General features: G+C 37.2%; 1 protein-coding gene across 2 annotated transcripts in view; it reads right to left on the bottom strand.

Moving 5' to 3' along the window:
• The window catches only part of RAVER2 (ribonucleoprotein, PTB binding 2), a 113,381-nt gene that overhangs the window by 77,853 nt on the left and 13,260 nt on the right, over nucleotides 1-22,268 (bottom strand). For both annotated transcript variants that reach the window (XM_060089911.1, XM_060089913.1), the window contains exon 2: nucleotides 15,046-15,112. In XM_060089911.1, the coding sequence (XP_059945894.1) occupies nucleotides 15,046-15,112 (67 nt within the window). The remainder of the gene's footprint in view (nucleotides 1-15,045; nucleotides 15,113-22,268) is intronic.

Below are 22,268 nucleotides of genomic sequence, written 5' to 3'. Positions count from 1 at the left end.
ACGCGCAGGCCCAGCGGCCGTGGCTCACGGGTCCAGCTGCTCCGTGGCATGTGGGATCTTCCCGGACCGGGGCATGAACCTGTGTCCCCTGCATCGGCAGGCAGACTCTTAACCACTGCACCACCAGGGAAGCCCTTCACGCTCATTTTTAAAGGATATTTTTGGTGGGTAAATAATTCTGTGGGATTTTTTGAGGTATAAATGACATTACATTATATTAGTTTCAGGCGTACAATAAACCAATATTTGTATATACTGTGAAATAATCACCGCCATAATTCTAGTTAAAATCCATCACCATACATAGTTACAAAAATTTGTGGGGCGGGGGTGTGGATAAGAACTTTTAAGATCTACTTTCTTCACAACTTTCAAATATGCATTATAGTATTATTAACTATAGCAACCACGCTGGGAACTTCCCTGATGGTCCAGTAGATAAGACTGTGCTCCCAATGCAGGGGGACCAGGTTTGATCCCTGGTCAGGGAACTAGATCCTGCAATGCATGCCACAACTAAGAGCCCGCATGCCGCAACTAAAGATCCCGCATGCGGCAATGAAGATCCCGTGTGCCGTAACTAAGACCTGGTACGGTCAAATCAAACAAACAAACAAACTATAGTAACCATGCTATACATTACATCCCCATGAATTATTTTATATGGAAATTTATACCTTATGACTCCCTTCACCCATTTCGCCAACCCCTATCCCTAGCCTCTGGCAACCACCAAATTGTTCTCTGTATCTATGAGCTCATGGGTTTTTTTTGGTGTTTTTAGATTTCACCTATAAGTGAGGTCCTACAGTATTTGTCTTTCTCTGACTTATTTCACTTAGCATAATGCTCTCAAGGCCCATTCATTTTGTCACAAATGACAAGATTTCATTCTTTTTTAAGGCTAAAGAATATTCCATTGTCTATATACACCACATCTTCCTTATCCATTCATCCAGCAGCAATCACTTAGGTTATTTCCATGTCTTGACTATGGTAAATAATACTGCAATGAGCATGGGGGTGCATATATCTTTTTGAGTTACTGTTTTCGTTTTCTTCAGGTTAACAGTCCAAAGTGGAATTGCTGGACAAATGGTAGTTCCATTTTTAATTTTCTGAGGGATCTCCATACTGTTTGCCAGTAGTTGCACCAATTTCCATTCCCACTAACAATGCACAAGAGTTTCCTTTTCTCCACATCCTCTCCAGCACTAAGTTCTTGTTGTCTTGATAATAGCTATTCTAACAGGTGTGAGGTGATATACAATTGTGGTTTGATTTGCATTTCCCTGATGATTAGTGGCACTGAACACCTCTCCATGTATCTGTTGGCCATCTATATGCCTAATCTGGAAAAATGTCTATTCAGATCCTCTGCCAGGTTTTTAATCAGACTGTTTGTTCTTTTGCTATTGAGTTGTATGAGTTCTTTATATATTATGGATATTAGCCCCTTATCAGATATATGATTTGCAAATATTTTCTCCTATTAAGTAGGTTGCCTTTTCATTTTAATGGTTTTCTTTGCTGTGCAGAAGCTTTTTAGTTTGATGTAGTCCCACCTGTATATTTTTACTTTTGTCGCCTTTGCTTTAGTGTCAAATCCAAAAAATCATCACCAAGACTGATAGGAAGAAGCTTACTACCTATGTTTTCTTCTAGGAGTTTTATGATTTCAGGTCCTATATTCAAGTCTTTAATCCATTCTGGGTTTATTTTTGTATATGGTGTAAGACAGTGGTCCAATTTCATTCCTTTGCCTGTGGCTGTCCAGTTTTCCCAACACCATTATTGAAGAGACTATCCTTTTCCCATTGTATATTCTTGGCTCCTTTGTCCTAAATTAATTGACCATATATGTGGGGGTTTATTTCTGGGCTCTCTATTCTTTTCCATTGATCTATGTGTCTGTTTTCATGCCAATACCATACTGATTACTATAGCTTTATATTACAGTCTGAAATCAGGGAGTGTGATGCCCCCAGTTTTGTTCTTCTTGAGATCTCAAGACTGCTTGGGTTATTCAGGGTATTTTGTGGTTTCATACAAATTTAAGGATTATTCTATTTCTGTGAAAAATGCCAATGGAATGCTTGATGGGATTGCACTGAATCTGTAGATTGCTTTCAGTAGTGTGGACATTTTAACAATATTAATTCTTCCAACCCATGACCATGGAATACCTTCCATTTGTCTTCAATTCCTTTCATTAATGTCTTAATAATTTTATGGTGATCTTTTTTTTCTTTCAGCAAAGAAAGAAAAGGTGTTGCCCCATGGTCTTCTCATTTGCATTGTTTCCAATAAACATGCATCATCATTATCTTTTTCCATCTAAATAATATGCCCTTTTTGGGGGGGCGCTGTTTTTAAGATTTTCTCTTTATTACTAATTGCAAACAATTTGATTACAAATGTACCTTACTGTAGTTTTTTTCGTGTTTTTGTGCTTGAGGTTGGTTAAACTTTGGGGATCTCTGGGTTTAGAGTTTTCATCAAATTTGGAAAAAATTCAGCCATTATTTCTTTAAATATTTTTACTGTACTACTTGCTCTCTCTTACAGAGACTCCATTACTCCACCATTAGGACTCTTGAAGTTGGCCCAAAGTTGACTGATACTCTGTTCATGTTTTATAGTCTTTTTTTCCTCTGCTTCTTTTTGGTTGTTTCCATGTATTCACATTCACTAATCTGTTCCTCTACAATGTCTACTCTGCTAGTTAATCCCATCCACCCACCCCATTTTTCATCCTGGACATTGTAGTTTTCACCTCTAAAAGTGTGAGTTAAGTATATTTTAATATCTTCCATCCTCTATTTAATATGTTCAATTTTTACTAAAAATTCTTGTACATATGAAACACAGTTATAAAAACTGTTTTAATGTCCATTTTCATTAATTCATCTGCTTCAATTCCAGGTCAGTTTTGATTGACTGGTTTTTCTCCTCATTATGGGTTGTATTTTCCTGCTTCTTTGCCATATCTGGTAATTTTTAATTGAATACCAGACACTGCAAATTTTTACCTTGCTGAGTACTGGATTTTTTTGTATTCATATAAATATCCTTGAGTTTTGTTCTAGGTTGTGGTCATCAGGAATGAGCTCGATCCTTTCTGGTCTTGTTTTTAAATTTTTAGCATCGTTAATCTAGAGTCAATTTACTCCACTCGAGACAAAACACTTCTGAATACTCCTTCTAATCAACCACCAATTATGCTGCCTATCATCCTCACTGGTAGGAGTAGCACCATTCCCAGCTGTAAAGCCTTCATCAATATTTATAACATTGAAGTTGTACATAACCTACAAACTCAGTAATTCACTTGTGGAGAAACAGTTGCAATGTATATTAGAAGACAAGTAAAAGCATATTCATTGCAGCATTATTTAAAATGCTGGAAAAGTTAAAGCTTCCTAAATGCCTATCAGTAATGAATACATTTATCAATGGTAATAAATTGACAGGACAGAATGATATGTAGTAGTTTAAATCAATGAATTAGAGCTATAAGTATCAATGTGGAAAGATCCAAAAAACAAAAGAGGTTAAAAAAAAAGCAAGTTGCTAAATGAAAAATACAGTAGAATGCCATTTACATTTAGATTTTAAAAACACCAAGTACAACTCTGTTAACTTTACATACAGTAAAATTTCAGGCATTAGATGGGATGCCTTGGCAAGAAACAGCTCCACAATTTCAATGGCTTAACAAAAGGGTTTTTTTTTCTTGTTGCTTTTCATGCTGCATATCCCATGCTGAAACGAAGGAAGGAAGGAGGGAAGGAAGGAAGGAAGGAGGCTTTGCTCATTATAGTCACTCTGGGACTATGTTTAAAGAGGTTCTATAACTTTCCTCAATCACTTTAGCAAGTGGAGGGGTGAGCAGTGAATCACATGCTAGCTCTGAAATCTTCCACCTGGAGGGGATACATGCCATTTCCACTGCACTTCATTAATCGAAAAGCAAATCACATGTCCACTGGTAACTTCAAAGAGGCACAAGGAAGCACTATCTTACCTCTTGACCAGAAGAAAAAGAAAAAGAATCTGTGAACAGCTCTAATGATTACCACAATTAATCATTAGAGGAAGGGAGGGAATGGAATCAGAGAGGGGTAGGAACTTGATTTCATCTTTAACTATAATGTCTTTTTTACAATTTTTTTATAAGTCAGAAAAAATAAATGCAGAATTCCTGACCATACTATCAGAGGTATTCATTCAGTAGTACTACATTAGGGCTCTAGCATGTATATAATATTTTTAAAGACAAAAAAATACTTTAAAAGAACTTTTTTAATTGAAGTATAATTGACAAATAACATTATATTAGTTTCAAGTGTACAACATAATGATTTTTTTTTATTGGCCAAGCCACGTGACATGTGGGATCTTAGTTCCCTGAACAGGTATTGAACCCACACCCCCTGCAGTGGAAGCACGGAGTCTTAACCACTGGACTGCCAGGGAAGTCTCCCATAATGATTTGATATTTTTATATATTGTGAAATGGTCACCACAGTAATTCTAGTTAACATCTGTCACCATACATAGTTAAAACTTCTTTTCTTGGGATGAGAACTTTCAAGATCTACTCTCTCAGCAACTTTCAAATATGCAACACAGTATTATTAACTGTGACAAAGAGTCACCATCCTTATATATTACATCCCCAGTACTTCTTTTATAATTGGAAGTTTGTACTTTTTGACTTCCTTCACCCATTTCATCCGCCCCTTACAAAAAACATTTTAAAAGCATAAAGTACTTCAATAAAACATTTGCTAATTTGGGAGTCGGGGTATATATATAATGGTTATATCATCCTCCATACATTTTCTTATTTTTTTATCATCTCAAAGAGATGTTTTTAAACATTTACATATCATATGTACACAAAGAAAATAATCAAGTTTAGGCTTTTAATCTCACAGATATAAAACTAATGTGCAGAAAAATTAAATGATTTTCCCAATTTGGATAACTAAAGGTCAAATCAAATAATTTACTAAGTCCAGTAATATATTATTAAAACTGAAGGATACTTAACATATAAAAAACACTCATTAAAATGTTACAACATACAACATTAGAACATTCATCGTAAAAATCATAAAGCTGTAGTATTATATTATTTATTTATATTTTTAAAAACCAATGCAAATTCATTTTTTTGCCTAATTGTTTATTGAGGTATAGTTGATTTACAATATTATATTAGTTTCAGGTGTACATCATAGTGATTCAAATGTTTATAGATTATAAACAGGTCTATCCATGTGTTGCAAAAGGCAAAATTTCATTCTTTTTTTATGGCTGAGTGGTATTCCGTTGTACATAGTACCACTTCTTCTTTATCCATTCATCTGTTGATGGACACTTAGGTTGCTTCTATATCTTGGCTATTGGAAATAGCTGCTATGAACATTGGGGTGTGCATGTATCTTTTTGAATTAGTGTTTTCACTTTCTTTAGATATTTACTCGGGAGTTGAGTTGCTGATCATATGGTAGTTCTATTTTTAGTTTTATGAGGAACCTCCATACTATTTTCCATAGTTGCTGCACCAATTTACATTCTCATCAATAGCCCAAGAGTCCCTTTCTCCACATTCTTGACAACATTTTTTATTTGTACTCTTTTTGATAATAGTCATACTGACAAGTGTGAGGTAATATTTCATTGTGGGTTTGATTTGTAGTTCTCTGATGATTAGTGATGTTGAGCATCTTTTCACAGGGCCTGATGGCCACCTGCATGTCTCCCTTGTAAAAATGTCTACTCAGGTCTTATGCCCATTTTAGTTGGGTTGTTCAGTTTTTTGACATTGAGCTCTATGAGTTGTTCATACATTTTGAATATTAATCACCTATCAGTCATATCCTTTGCAAATATTATCTCCCATTCAGGAGGTTGTCTTTTCATTTTGTCAGTGGTTTCCTCCTCTATGCAAAAGCTTTTAAGTTTAATTAGGTCCCATTTGTTTATTTTTGCTTTTGTTTCCTTTGCTTTAGGAGGGATATCCAAAAAAATATTGCTACAATTTATGTCAAAGAGTGTTCTGCCTATGTTTTCTTCTAGGATTTTATGGTTTGCTGTCTTACATTTAGGTCTTTAATCCATTTTGAGTTTAGTTTTGTGTATGTATGAGAAAATGCTCTAATTTCATTCTTTTACAAGAGCTGTCCATTTTTCTCAGCATCGTTTCTTGAACAGACTGTCTTTCCCCCATTGCATACTCTTGCCTCCTTTGTCTTGGATTAATTGATCATAAATGTCTGGGCTTACTTCTGGGCTTTCTATTCTGTTCCACTGATTTGTGTGTCTGTTTTTGTGCCAGTACCATACTGTTTTGATTACTGTAGCTTTGTAGTATAGTCTGAAGTCAGAGAGTCTGATACCTCCAGATCTGTTCTTCTTTCTCAAGATTGCTTTGGCTGTTTGGGGTCTTTTGAGTTTTCATACAAATTTTAGAATTATTTCTTCTACTTCGGTGACTAATCCTATTGGTACTTTGATATGATGGCATTAGATATGTAGATTGCCTTGGGTAGTATGGTCATTTTAGCAATATTACTTCTTCCAATTCATGAACACTGTATTATCTTTCCATCTATTTGCGTCATCTTCAATTTCTTTCATCAGTGTCTTAGAGTTTTCTGAGTACAGAGTAAATCTCCTTAGATTTATTCCTAGGTTTGTTTTGTTTGTTTTTGTTTTTTTTTTGATGTTATGGTAAATGGACCATTTTCTTAATTTGATAGTTCATTGTTAGTATATAGAAATGCAACATATTTCAGCATATTAATGTTGTATTTTGCAACTGTACTGAATTCATTGATGAATTTTTGGTGGCATCTTTAGAATTTTCTATGTGTACTGTGTGTCACCTGCAAACAGTGACAGTTTTACTTCTCCCTTTCCAATTTGGATTTATTTCTTTTTATTGTATGACTGCTGTGGCTAGGACATTCAGTGCTATGTTGGATAAAAGTGGCGAGAGTGGGCATCCTTGTCTTGGTCCTGTTCTTACAGGAAATGCTTTCAGCTTTTCACCATCGAGTATGATGTTATGGGCTTATCATATGGGCTTATCATATGGCCTTTATTATTTTGAGGTTTGTTCCCTCTCTCCCTACTCTGTCCCTACTTTGTTGAGAGTTTTAATCATAAATCGATGTTGAATTTTGTCAAAAGCTTTTTCTGCATATATGAGATGGTCATGATTTTTATTCTTCAATTTGTTAATATGGTTTATCATATTGATTGATTTGCAGATACTGAACTATCCTTGCATCCCTGGGATAAGCCCTGCTTGATCATGGTGTATGATCCTTTCAATGTATTGTTGATTTCAGTTTGCCAATATTTTGTTGAGGATTTTTGCATCTATGTTCATCAGTGATATTGTCCTGTACTTTTCTTTTTTTGTGGCGTGTTTGGTTTTGTTATCAGGGTGATGCTGGCCTTGTAGAATGAGTTCAGAAGTATTCCTTCCTGTGCAATTTTTTAGAATAGTTTGAGAGGACAGGTGTTAACTCTTCTCTAAATGTTTAGTAGAATTCACCTGTGAACACATCTGGTGCTGGACTTTTGTTTGCTGCGGGTTTTTTGTTACTGACTCAATTTCAATGCTCTGGTAATTGGTCTGTTCATATTTTCTATTTCTTCCTGGTTCAGCCTTGGGAGACTGTGCATTTCTAGGAATTTGTCCATTTCTCCTAGGTTGTCCATTTTATTGGCATATAGTTGTTCATAGTAATCTCTTATGATCCTTTGTTATTTCTGTGGTGTTAGTTGTAACTTCTTTGCCATTTCTGATTTTATTGATCTGGGCCCTCTTTTTTTCTTGATGAATCTGGCTAAAGGTTTATCAATTTTGTTTACCTTTTCAAAGAAACAGCTCTTAGTTTCATTAATCATTTCTATTGTTTTCCTAGTCTACTTCATTTATTTCTGTTCTGATCTTTATAATTTCTCTCCTTGTGCTAACTCTAGGCTTTGTTTGTTCTTTTTCTAGTTCATTTAGGTGTAAGCTTAGGTTGTTCAAGAGTTTTCTTTCTCCTTGAAGTAGGCTTGCATCTCAGTAAACTTTCCTTAGAATTGCTTTTGCAGCATCCCATAGATTTGGATCACTGTGTTTTCATTTGTCTTCAGGAGTTTTTTAATTTCTTTTTTTATTTCAATGATACAATGGTTGTTTAGCAGCATTTTGTTTAGCCTCCACATGTGTGTTTAGGTTTTTTTCAATTTTTTTCTTGCAGTTGATTTCTAGTCTCATAGTGTTGTGGTTGGAAAAGATGCTTGATATGATTTCAGTTTTCTTAAATTTACTGAGACTTATTTTTGGCCTAGCATGTGATCTGTCCTGGAGCATGTTCCATGTGCACTTGAAAAGAAGGTGTATTTTGCTGTTTGGGGATGGAATGTTCTATATATATATATATATATATATATCTATTAAGTCCATTTTGTCTAATGTGTTGTTTAAGACCAGTGCTTCCTTATTGATTTTCTGTCTGGATGATCTGTCCAACGATGTGAGGGGTTAAAGTCCCCTAGTACTATTGTGTTACTGTCAATTTCTCCCTTTATGTCTGTTAATATTCGCTTTATTGCTGCTGTATTTTCTTCTTGGATTGATCTCTTGATCATTATGTAATATCCTTCTTTGTCTCTTGTTACAGACTTTGACTTAAAGTCTACTTTGTCTGATATAAGCATTGCTACTCCAGCTGTTTTTTGATTTCCATTTACATGGAATACCTTTTTCCATTCCCTCACTTTAAGTCTGTGTGTATCTTTAGAACTGAAGTGAGTCTCTTGTAGGCAGCATATGTATAGTTCTTGCTTTTGTATCCATTCACACGTTCTATGTCTTTTGATTGGAGCATTAAGTCCATTTACATTTAAAGTAATTATTTTTTTTACATCTTTATTGGAGTATAATTGCTTAACAATGGTGTGATAGTTTCTGCTTTATAACAAAATGAATCAGTTATACATATATATATGTTCCCATATCCCCTCCCTCTAGCATCTCCCTCGCACCCTCCCTATCCCACCCCTCCAGGCGGTCACAAAGCACCAGGCTGATCTCCCTGTGCTATGCGGCTGCTTCCCACTAGCTATCTACCTTACGTTTGGTAGTGTATATATGTCCATGCCTCTCTCTCGCTGTGTCACAGCTTACCCTTCCCCCTCCCCATATCCTCAAGTCCATTCTCTAGTAGGTCTGTGTCTTTATTCCTGTCTTACCCCTAGGTTCTTCATGAAATTTTTTTTCTTCTTAAATTCCATATATACATGTTAGCATACGGTATTTGTCTTTCTCTTTCTGACTTACTTCACTCTGTATGACTCTAGGTCTATCCACCTCATTACAAATAGCTCAATTTCGTTTCTTTTTATGGCTGAGTAATATTCCATTGTATATATGTGCCACATCTTCTTTATCCATTCATCCGATGATGGACACTTAGGTTGTTTCCATCTCCGGGCTACTGTAAATAGGGCTGCAATGAACATTTTGGTACATGACCCTTTTGGAATTATGGTTTTCTCAGGGTATATGCCCAGTAGTGGGATTGCTGGGTCATATGGTAGTTCTATTTGTAGTTTTTTAAGGAACCTCTGTACCGTTCTCCATAGTGGCTGTACCAATTCACATTCCCACCAGCAGTGCAAGAGTGTTCCCTTTTTTCCATACCCTCTCCAGTATTTATTGTTTCTAGATTTTTTGATGATGGCCATTCTGACTGGTGTGAGATGATGTCTCATTGTAGTTTTGATTTGCATTTCTCTAATGAGTAAGGATGTTGAGCATTCTTTCATGTGTTTGTTGGCAGTCTGTATATCTTCTGTGGAGAAATGTCTATTTAGGTCTTCTGCCCATTTTTGGATTGGGTTGTTGGTTTTTTTGTTATTGAGCTGCATGAGCTGCTTATAAATTTTGGAGATTAATCCTTTGTCAGTTGCTTCATTTGCAAATATTTTCTCCCATTCTGAGGGTTGTCTTTTGGTCTTGTTTATGGTTTCCTTTGCTGTGCAAAAGTTTTTAAGGTTCATTAGGTCCCATGTGTTTATTTTTGTCTTTATTTCCATGTCTCTAGGAGGTGGGTCAAAAAGGATCTTGCTGTGATTTATGTCACAGAGTGTTCTGCCTATGTTTTCCTCTAAGAGTTTGATAGTGTCTGGCCTTACATTTAGGTCTTTAATCCATTTTGAGCTTACTTTTGTGTATGGTGTTAGGGAGTGATCTAATCTCATACTTTTACATGTCCCTGTCCAGTTTTCCCAGCACCACTTATTGAAGAGACTGTCCTTTCTCCACTGTACATTCCTGCCTCCTTTATCAAAGATAAGGTGACCATATGTGTGTGGGTTTATCTCTGGGCTTTCTATCCTGTTCCATTGATCTATCTTTCTGTTTTTGTGCCAGTACCATACTGTCTTGATTACTGTAGCTTTGTAGTATAGTCTGAAGTCAGGGAGCCTGATTCCTCCAGCTCCATTGTTCGTTCTCAAGATTGCTTTGGCTATTCGGGTCTTTTGTTTTTCCATACAAATTGTGAAATTTTTTGTTCTAGTTCTGTGAAAAATGCCAGTGGTAGTTTGATAGGGATTGCATTGAATCTGTAGATTGCTTTGGGTAGAGTCATTTTCACAATGTTGAGTCTTCCAATCCAAGAACATGGTATATCTCTCCATCTATTTGTATCATCTTTAATTTCTTTCATCAGTGTCTTATAATTTTCTGCATACAGGTCTTTTGTCTCCTTAGGTAGGTTTATTCCTAGATATTTTATTCTTTTTGTTGCAGTGGTAAATGGGAGTGTTTTCTTGATTTCACTTTCAGATTTTTCATCATTAGTGTACAGGAACGCCAGGGATTTCTGTGCATTAATTTTGTGTCCTGCTACTTTACCAAATTCATTGATTAGCTCTAGTAGTTTTCTGGTAGCATCTTTAGGATTCTCTATGTATAGTATCATGTCATCTGCAAACAGTGACAGCTTTACTTCTTCTTTTCCCATTTGGATTCCTTTTATTTCCTTTTCTTCTCTGATTGCTGTGGCTAAAACTTCCAAAACTAGGTTGAATAAGAGTGGTGAGAGTGGGCAACCTTGTCTTGTTCCTGATCTTAGTGGAAATGGTTTCAGTTTTTCACCATTGAGGACAATGTTGGTTGTGGGTTTGTCATATATGGCCTTTATTATGTTGAGGAAAGTTCCCTCTATGCCTACTTTCTGCAGGGTTTTTATCATAAATGCGTGTTGAATTTTGTCGAAAGCTTTCTCTGTGTCTATTGAGATGATCATACGGTTTTTCTCCTTCAATTTGTTAATATGGTGTATCACGTTGATTGATTTGCATATATTGAAGAATCCTTGCATTCCTGGAATAAACCCCACTTGATCATGGTGTATGATCCTTTTAATGTGCTGTTGGATTCTGTTTGCTAGTATTTTGTTGAGGATTTTTGCATCTATGTTCATCAGTGATATTGGCCTGTAGTTTTCTTTCTTTGTGACATCTCTGTCTGGTTTTGGTATCAGGGTGATGGTGGGCTCATAGAATGAATTTGGGAGTGTTCCTCTCCCTGCTATATTTTGGAAGAGTTTGAGAAGTATAGGTGTTAGCTCTTCTCTAAATGTCTGGTAGAATTCGCCTGTGAAGCCATCTGGTCGTGGGCCTTTGGAGCATTTAGTCCATTTACATTTAAAGTAATTATTGATAGGTATGTGCTTATTGCCATTTTGTTAATTGTTTGGGGATTGTTTTTGTAGTAACTTTTTTGTTCCTTTCTTCTTTTGTTCTCTTCCCTTGTGATTTGATGACTATCTTTAGTGTTATGTTTAGGTTTCTTTCTCTTTCTTTTGTGTATATCTATTACAGAATTTCGGTTTGTGGTTACCATGAGGTTTTTATGTATAAATCTCTATATTATTATTTTAATTTGCTGTTTTCTTAGTTTCAAATACATTTTAAAAACCCTGCATTTTACTCCCCTCCCCCCCATTTACTGTTATTGACATCACATTTTACATCTTTTGGTTTTGTGTGTCCCTTAACTACACATTTCAGATATAAATGATTTTACTACTTTTGTCTTTTAACCTTCCTATTAGTTTTGTATGTGGTTGATTTACTATCTTTACTGTATATTTGCCTTTACCAATGAGCTTTCTCCTTTTGCAATTTTCATATTTTTAGTTGTGCCTTTTCTTTTTTGCTTTATTAAAGAAGTCCCTTTAACATTTCTTGTAAAACTGATTCAGTGGTGCTGAGCTCTTTTAGCTTTTTGTGTGTAAAACTTTCGATCTCTCCATCAAATCTGAATGAAAGCCTTACTGAGTATTCTTGGTTGTAGGTTTTTCACTACTTTAAATATATCATGCCACTCCCTTCTTGCCTTCAGAGTTTCTGCTGAAAAGTCAGCTGAAAGCCTTATGGGGGTTCCCTTCTATGTAACTTGTTGTTTTTCCCTTGCTTTTTATATTCTCTTTAACTTTTGCCATTTTAATTACAAAGTGTCTTGGTGTAGGCCTCTTTGAGTTGATCCTGTTTGGGACTGTGTGCTTCCTGTACCTGGATGTTTGTTTCCTTCCCCAGGTTAGGGAAGGTTTTCAGCTATTGTGTCTTCAAATATGTTCTCTGCCTCTTTCTCTCTTCTCCTTCTGGGACCCCTAAAATGTTAATGTTAGTATGTGTGATGTTGTCTCTGAGGTCTTTTAAACTGTTCTCATTTCTTTTTATTCTTTTTTCTGTTAAGCTTCAGTACTTTCCCCTACTCTGTCTTCCAGCTCACTGATTCATTCCTTTGTATCATTTAATCTATTTTTGATTCCTTCTCATGTATTTTTCATTTCAGTTATTGTATTCTTCATCTCTGTTTGGTTCTTCTTTATATTTTCTAACTTTGTTAAAAACATACAGTTTTTCTCTTTTAAGAGTTTTTAACTCTTTGTTAACTTCTCACTCTATTTATCCTTTCTTCTCCTGAGTTCTTTGATCATCTTTACAATCACTACCTTGACTATTTCTCAGGTAGATTGCCTACCTCCACTTCACTTCTTCTGGAATTTTATCTGTTCCTTCGTTTGGAACATGCTCTTTGGTCACCTCACTTTGCCTAATTTGCTGTTTCTTTTTCTATATATCTGGTAGATTGGTTACATTTCCTGGCCTTGAAGAAGTGGTCTTTTGTAGGAGACGTCCTATGCATGCCAGCAGTGCACGCCTTTCTGGTCACCAGAGCTATATGCTCTAGGGATGCCCCCTATGTGGGCTGCATGGGTCCTTCTGTTGTGGTGGGCTGACTACTGTGGGAAGTCTGGGAGGCGTGGCTACCTGGTCCATTTGGTTGTCAGGCCCTGCCTTGTGAGGAGGTTGCTGATGGTTGGTTAGTGGGACCATGTCACAAGCTGAGGAGCTGGATCTCTCATGGGCAGAGATGAGTTCTGGGAGGGGGTGGTCACAGAACCAGGGTTCCTGATCTAGTTTTGGTCTGCTGGTAGATGGGGCTGCTTACTGACGTGGTTCTCTGTGGGTTATGGGGTGTCCCAAAGCTGGTGCTGTCCCACTGGCTAGATTCTGGGGCAACTGGCTAAGGAGTACAAGGCATCTTGGAGCTGATGTTGGCCTACTGGTGGGCAGGGCTGGGGCCCAGGGTGTCCCAGGGCTAGTACCAGCTCACTAGTAGGCAAAGCTAGGCCCCAGGTCTTCCAGCTGCAGGGCCCTGGTGGGGGTCCCAAAGCTGGTGTCAGCCCACTAGTGGGTGGTGCTGGATCCTGGGTGCTGAGGGGTCCAAGGTGTCCCAGACCTGGTGTTGGCCTGCTAGTGGGCAGGACCAGGGCCTGAGGGCGCCTGGAGCTGGTATTGTCTTGCTGTTGTGTTGGTTAGATTCTGCCAGGGCAGGCTGCAGTGCTGTGGTGGTCCCGAGGCTGGTGTCTGCCCACTGGTGGAAAGGGTTGGGGTCCCGGGGATCCCAGGGCTAGTACCTGCCCACCAGGGGGTAAAGCTGGGTTCTGGGGCTTGGCTGGCTAACTGGTAGGCAGAGTTGTGTCCTGGGGTCTCTGGCTGCAGGGTCCAGGGTCCCAGAGCAGGTGTCCGACTGTTGGTGGGTGGGGCTGGGTCCCAGGATCTCCAACTACAGGGCCCTGGGTGTCCTTGAGCTGGTTTTAGCCCACTGGTATGCAGGGCCAGTTCCTGACACAGTTGGCTGCAGAGTCCTAGGTGTCCTAAAGCTTGTGAGATTTCCTGGTAGGTGGGGCTGGTTTCTGGGGAAGCTGGCTGAGGGGCCCAAGATGCCTCAGTGCTGGTGCCGGCCTGCTGGTGAGTGGGCTGGGTCCTGCCATGGCAGGCTGCGGGGCTGTGGTGGTCTTGGGTCTGCCCACTGGTGTATATGGCTGGAGCCCAGGATGTCCTGGGGCTGATGCCTGCCCACTGGTGTGTGAGGCTGGTTGAGAGGCTAGAGCCAGGTTGCTGGTGGGCAGGGCCAGAGCCCAGGGGGGTCTCGGGGCTGGTACCTGCCCACTGGTGTCTGGAGCTGGGTCCTGTGGTCTCCGGATGCAGGGCCCTGGGGGTCCCAGGGCTACTGCCTATGCACTGGTATGTGGAACTGGGTCCTGGCCCCTCTGGTTGCTATGGGCTCAAGGGGGTCTTAAGGCAGCCTGGCCGCTGGTGAGTGGGGCTGTGTCCCCACCCTGTTAGTTGCTTGGCCTGATGCATCCCAGCACTGACCCAGCAGGGCCAGGTCAGGCACTAATAACCTAGAGGGAGGATTCCAAACGGTGCTTACCAGCACCAGCATCCATGTGGTAGAATGAGCTCCCTAAAATGGCTGCCACCAATATTATATTAATTTATGTGATTAAAATTTAGAATAATATTACCTTCAGAAAATAAATTAAGTAACATGTATATAATTTAATGCTTAAGAACTTCAGAGATTAGCTTAAGAATAAAAAGACACTTAGCTTTTTTGCTCTATAACGACAACCTGCAGAATTAAAATTAGAACAGAAATCTTACCTGTTCGCTTATTTCTGTCCACATAACAATACTTTAACTCATAGTCTTGTAATAAATCATGAACTTCCTGAAAGAGACAAAACATGAAGTCAATAAACACACGAATACAGTTAGCGGATGATCCAGCTGTAGCAGCCGACCACCATTACCATCACCATCCCCCATGTAAAAAAAATCTTCCATGGATCTCCATCACTTATTTAAATTAAAGGCATTCAGGCCCACCAGATATGGCACCAACCTACCTCTGCAAATACATCTCCCAATATATCCCTACACATGCCCATATTCCTGCTCAGATGGACACTCATTCTCTCGTGAGTATACCATGCACAATCCTCATTCTGAATTACTCTGATACCTTGATCTAGCATGGGGCAAACATACCACTACAGCTCCCAAACTTCATCTAGAATCACATGCTTCCTTTGAAATCCCAGCTCAAATGTCCTTCCATGAAGATTTTTCCAATTCTTTTCCACAGAACATCACCTCTCCCACCTCTATGCTAACAATGGTCATACTTTATTTATGCCTCTCTTACACAAATAATATTAAATGTTTCTACTTGTGTCCTACATACTGAGTTTTTAACAAGTTTTACACCTGCAGATGGTAATACCAGCATGTAGGAGAAATAAATATAAATTAAAACCTAATTTAGAGATCCCTGGGTATGAAAACAAGTAATAACCACCAAGGTATGGTATGTAGTCCAATTTATTTCCCCTTGGCTCCCCAACATGTTTAAACTGGCTTTCTTGTTTGTTCAGTTTCTATTATTAATCCAGTCTGAACTTTTAAATTGTGATATCATAACTTCCATCCACCTGGGAAAATACAGTATATTTCCTCTGTATTTCTCCAATCCTTTCTGTTAAACTGACAACACTTGAGTACAAGAACTATATTTTATTTATTTGTGTATTATATATATTGCTTTGAGTATACTAGGCACTCACATAAACATTAGAGTGAATATAATTTATTTTGTCATTGACTTGATATTAAGCCTTGAAAATTTTACTCATAATATACAACTGATGTAGTTATTATTTTTTAAAGGAATTGAACTATCACATAAGTAGACATTTGGACCCCAGATTAGAGAACGGTACAGCCAACCTGTTCTATATTACAAATGAATACACTAAACAGACATAAGTGCTAGGATGTTAAGTTTGCAAACTAAACTAATTAATTCAGTAATATAATAATAATTCTTATTACTGATATTTTTATAGTTAACATTCATTTAGTTTTTACTAGGTACCAGAACACTGAACTTACTCCTTTCATTAAAAATTCAGGAAACCAGAGCACAGCAAATTCAAGTAACTTGCCAAAGCTTACACTCAGTAATTTGCTGAGTATAGATTCACCAATTGTCTTGGTTCCAGGGACAACACTCTTAACCTCTATGCTATACTGTCTTATTTCTTCCAAGATTAACTGAAATAGTATGCTACCACAGTTAGTTATAAAACCAACACCACAATGTCCAAATAAGTGATCATATGGAAATGGAAAATAAGTAAGAGAACAGTTACAAGTTGAGAAACGCTTTCTGTTTCAATCCAACGTAAGGGAGTGGGGGAGACTGATATAATAGGCAAAGTATAAAAATAATGCTGGGTGGAAAAAAAGACAATCATCTTTGATATAAGAAAGATAAGAAAGGTAAAGGTGATAGTTTAGTATTCTTTATCAGTAAGTCAATATTAGAAATGTTTTAAAATATATATACTTAACAATTGTGTAAAATATTGTTTGATGAATTACACAGTAATATGATCAACATACAGATTAGTTTATATATTACTGCTATGGTAATTTTTTGTCTTGTAAGCTTCAATATTTTCTTGAACTTAAACAACAGTATATTGCTCGTTAAGTAAACATAACTCTCTCAGCAGCATAACATATATATTTTGCCAATCAGCTAATTTAATATTATACTTTATATAGAAGGTGACAGTTTTGTTTGAAAGGATCCAGTGTGTGCTTTTAGTTGTACACACTTTAATCTCTCATTTCACTAATTAACAGCTGTCAAATGCCAGATAAAGAAAACATGATACTGCTCTTCACTTGATCAAGTCTCCGTAAACAATTGACATGTTATATTACTCATTTAGCTAACAGAACCACCTAAGTTTTCAAAGATGCATTTTGCAAGTTGGAAATTTTATTTTTAAAACACCCATATTTCTAATCATAGCTTTCCTATGTATCAGACGTGGAATACAGATTTTGCCAACTGGGAAACTTTACAAAGCTTCCTGCAAAGAAAAAAACAATTATTTTTCTCCATGCCCTGGTTGCCTTGACCCAGGCAAAAGTGGGTCACCCCTCAACTTGAGCCTCGGCAAGTTGGCCAAATTAAAAACTTAAAACCTGAAAGAGAGTCCTAACAACCATTTGCCAAAATTCTACTGTGCTCCACACCACACAAAACCAAAAGGACTAAAATTATGTCTCCCTGTTCTAATCTAGTTTTATGACACTTCTATTAACTTACAAGCTAACTTTAAGGAACGAAGTTGCACCTTTGATGCAAATACTTTGTCCTCTGACTAGCAATATCAGTTACACATTTCTTACAGTAAGATGAGCTCATCGAAATTGGTAATTGTTAGATAGCTTTAGTAACCTATTTCCAGACCCAATTCACCATCACCCCCTGGAATTAAATGAAAAGTTTTCCACATATGAAATGTTTTCTGGGGAGAGGTTTAATAGTTTTCAACTCAAAGCAGTCTGTTAATAACCCCCCAAAAGTCAAACAACCATTGTTCTAGCTGGTGTGAACTTCGTCCTGAATGAAACCCAGCCTTAGTTTTAAACTTGAATCACATTGTCTTCTAAGCCCTTTGCAGACTTATGTTCTAAAAAGGGCTTTCATAGATTAAAGCACTTTGCTTTTAAATTCCACTTTTTTGGAATGAAAAAAATATTTTTATTTATGTTCTTTTAGAATTTTAAGTGATTTGATAGTACAAAAGGATTATCTGTAACATATATTATGAGGCATAATAATGAAATAAGCACCCAGGAGCTCAACACCAAACTTAAAGACTAGGACATTGGCAACAGTGTTCCATCCAACTATGCCTTCCTGCACTAGCCCATCCCCCATAGCTGGAGTCCTCAGGCAGGTTTGTATCCCCAAATAATACATTGTTTTGGTTTGTTTCTGAGCTTTATAAAAATGGTATTATGCTATTTTTAATCTTCTTTGCCTTGCTTTTTATACTCAGTATTATGTTTCTAAAATTCACTCATGATCCACATGGCTACTGTTCATTTATTCACTATGGTTTAACATTCCATTCTGTGATTTTGGTATGGTTTACATATCTATTTTTCTATCAATGAATATTTGATTTGTTTCCAGGTTGTTGCTATTTTGCTACTGTTTGCTATTAAACTACTGTCACCTTCTTGTAAATTTTACATATCTCCTGGTGTTCCTGTGCAAAAGTTTCTGAAAGTGGGAAATTCCTGGGCTATACACATGCAAATGATTGTCTTTACAAGAAAGTGCCAGCTTCTTTATCAGAAAGATTGTTACAGTTTACATTCCCATCGATGGTGTATGAGAGTCCTTACAATGCTTGGTCTCATCAGACACTTAAATTTTGTCAATTTAGTGGATATAAAGTCATACCTCCTTGTGCTCTTGATTTGCATTCCCTTGATTAATAAGGCAGGGCATTGTGATGGTTAGTTTTGTGTGTGAACTTGGCTACAGAATCCAGTTATTAAATAATCTACGTGTTGCTGCAAAGGTATTTTATAGATATGGTTAATATCTACAATCAGTTTACTCTAAGTGAAGGAGATCACCTTGGATAATGCAGGTGGGCCCCATCTAATCAGCTGAAGAGCTTAAGAGAAAAACTGAGGTATTCTGGAGAAGAAACCCTGCCTCAAGACTGTAGCATCAACACCTGCCTGAGTTTCTAGTCTGCTGGTATACCTCACAGATTTTAGACTAGCCAGCCCTCACAATCAATCAATTTATCTATGTATGTATATAATATAAATACATATTAATATAAATTTTATATATAATGTTTCTCAGAAGAACTCTGATACAGGTATTTTTCATACTTGTTTACCATTTGTTTACTTCCTCTTCTGATAAACATTTACTTATCTTTATTGCCCATTTTTTTATTGTGTTTATATTTTCTTTTTTTGACATTTAGAAATTTTTTTTAATATTTTGGATACTAATTCCTTGTTGGGAAGCATATTATATATATATTCCCCTAGTAAGTGGTCTGTCATTTTATTTGTGGGTACTTTTGGTAGAGAGAAGTTTTTCATTTAATGAAGCCAAATGTATCAGCTTTTTCCTTTAGAATTTCTGTTTTTTGCACCTTAAGAAATCTTTTCCTACCCAAGGTCATAGGATAGTTTGTCTTCCAAAAGTTTTTAAATTTTTTCTTTCACTTATCAGTTTTTAGTCAGCTGGAGTTAGCCATATTATTCTAGTCATAATTTCCAGTACAATCTTGAATAGAAGTGATTCTGGTATTGCTCTTAATCTCATAGGGAAATTTTTCAGTATTTCACCATTGAACATGATTGCTTTTGGTTTCTCTAGATAATCTTTAAGTTTGAGGAATTTGTATTCTATTCCTGTTTGCTATGAGTTTTTATTATGAATCTGTGTTAAATGTTATCAAATGCTTTTTCTGCATCTACTGAGATCACTTAAGTCCCATCTTTATGCCAGTGATCTCCAAATTTTTATCTCCACATCAAATTTCTCTCCCGGGCTCCACACCTATACAAGCTATTGCTTGCTCAGAACTGCATTTGAATGTTACACACCAGATAATACTGTTTGGGGCCCAACACAAGGCCCATCATATGATACATTTCGTGGTACTGGCTGAGTAACTGCGGTGTCCATTTTAACTTGGCTAAATTTTTAACAGCTTTCAATACAGCTGTTTTGCTGGAAAGTTCTTTTGAATACCTACTCTTTGCCAGGGGAACATTTTGACTTGGCTTAAAAAAAAATTAGTAAACTTTCAGCTTTTATATTAGCAGTATAATAATTTATTGAATGTTTACTTTATCTCAGGCCCTTTATTGAAATAACCTTGTTTAACCCTAACAAACCCATGATATGGGTTTAAAGTTGGATGTTATTATCGATTTTAAAGCCGAGGATACTGAGGCCTAGAAAAGGGACTTGTATAGACAGTATGTAACGAATCTGGGATTCAAACCCAGGTTGACAGACCTTAGAGCAAACACAATGAATACTATATCTTAAGTATCATCAATACAAAAATAAAACTTATGAACTATTCATTTCCATCGCATTCCTAATGCTTACTGCATCACTGACCTCCTAACCTTAGGACAGAGATCAGGGTAAGAACAAAGTTTGGGAGATAAAAACAAAAACAACATAATTTTACTTTTTGACAGCTAGAAATCTGAAAGCATCACTCCCTTGTTTAGATATTTCAATGGATCCTCATTTCCCTTAAAATAAAATCCAAACTTCCTTAAATGTCTTACAATCATCTGGTCCTACTTAATGTGCTAGCCTTATATTGAATCACTACCCCTCTCAAACTCTAAGCCTAAGCCACAATGCCCTAACTCTTAGCCATGCTTTTTCTTTTTTTTAGGACTTGCTATATCTTGTTACTACCACTATGAATATTCCTCACTTCTCCCTTTCTCTCCCTTCCCCTGGTTAATTTCTCTCTCCCTGGTTTTCAGCTTAAATGAGTTTCTCTAAGAAGCCTTTCTGAATCTCTCAGGTGTGGAGTAGGTCTCTTTCTTTTCTGCTCCCATAGCATTTTTTACTTTTTCCATCGCAACATTTATAGCACCTATCATTCGTATTTTAACTGCTTATATATCTGTATCTTCATTAGATTATAGGCTTATTAATAGCAAATAGCACGTATCTGGCCTTGTTCGTAAAAAAGTCTCCAACATTTGGCAAAAAGCAGACCTTGAATATTTGTTAAGTGCATGAATATTTGTTTCTACATATTACCTTTATCAACTCCAATACAGTATTTTTTCTAAGATTATTTTACAATCTGAACATAAACCAATATGTTTAAAGTGCTCAAAAAGAAAAAACAATTACTCTTTACACTAACCTAATACATAACTCACTTCTTCTTTAAAAGAAAATATTTACATACCTCAAATTAATGAATATTATATATCTAGCAGTAAGAGGTTCTCCTTAAGCAGTTCTTGCTTATAGATATCCCCAGGAGATAGATTTACATAACCATGTCTCCCAAAGAATAATCCTACAGAAATCACAATCTCCTTTTCTCTGACACAAATGTTTTTTCTTTCCAATATCACCCGGATGTAATACTGTATTCGTTTTCCATTGCTGTGCAACAAATTATCACAAATTAAATTGCTTAAAACAATCCCCATTTATTATCTCTCAGTTCTGTAGGTCAAAAGTTCCGGCAGGCTCAAATGCATTCTCTGCTCAGGGTCTCTCAAGGCCCAAAATCAAGGGCTTAGGCAGGCTGGGCTCTTATCTGGAGGCTCTAAGAAAGAATGCACTTCCACTCATTAAGGCAGTTAGCAGAATTCAGTTTCTTGCAATTGTAGAACTGAAGTCCCCATTTTCTCGCTGGCTGTCAGCTGGGGACCACACTCAGCATCTAGAGACTGCTCTAAAATCCTTGTATGTGGCCCCCCTGCATCTGCAGATCCAGCAACAGGGCATCAAACCCTCCTTGTGCTTCAGATCGTCTGCCTTCTCCCTCTGCTACCAGCTGGAGAAAACGCTCTGCTTTTAAAGGGCTAGTATGATGAGATATGGCTCACCGGGATAATCTCCCTTTTGATACCCCTAAGTCAACTGAGTAGTCAACCTTAATTATATCTGCAAACATCCCCTTTTGTCATGTAATGTAACAATCACACATGTGATACCGTATCACATGCACAGTTCCATGGATTAGAAATCTTGGGGGGCCATTTCTAAATTCTGCCTGCCATGACACCACTAATAATAGGTATCACTTACTGTACCCTTACACATATTTTACACAAAATATCTTATTTCATACCACAGGTTTCAGAGCTCAAGCAAGGTGAGGAGGACATCTGCCCAGAAGGAAAACCCAGCACAGAGAGTCAGAACTCAGGCAAGGTGAGGAAGCCTTCTGGCCAGTGGAACAGCCCAGTACAGAAGGATGGAGCTT

Source organism: Mesoplodon densirostris, chromosome 2 (genome assembly GCF_025265405.1).
Source record: "Mesoplodon densirostris isolate mMesDen1 chromosome 2, mMesDen1 primary haplotype, whole genome shotgun sequence".
Classification (NCBI taxonomy): domain Eukaryota; kingdom Metazoa; phylum Chordata; class Mammalia; order Artiodactyla; family Ziphiidae; genus Mesoplodon; species Mesoplodon densirostris.
The sequence above is the reverse complement of the archived record's forward strand: the minus strand, read 5'-3'. Positions and strand labels throughout refer to the sequence as shown.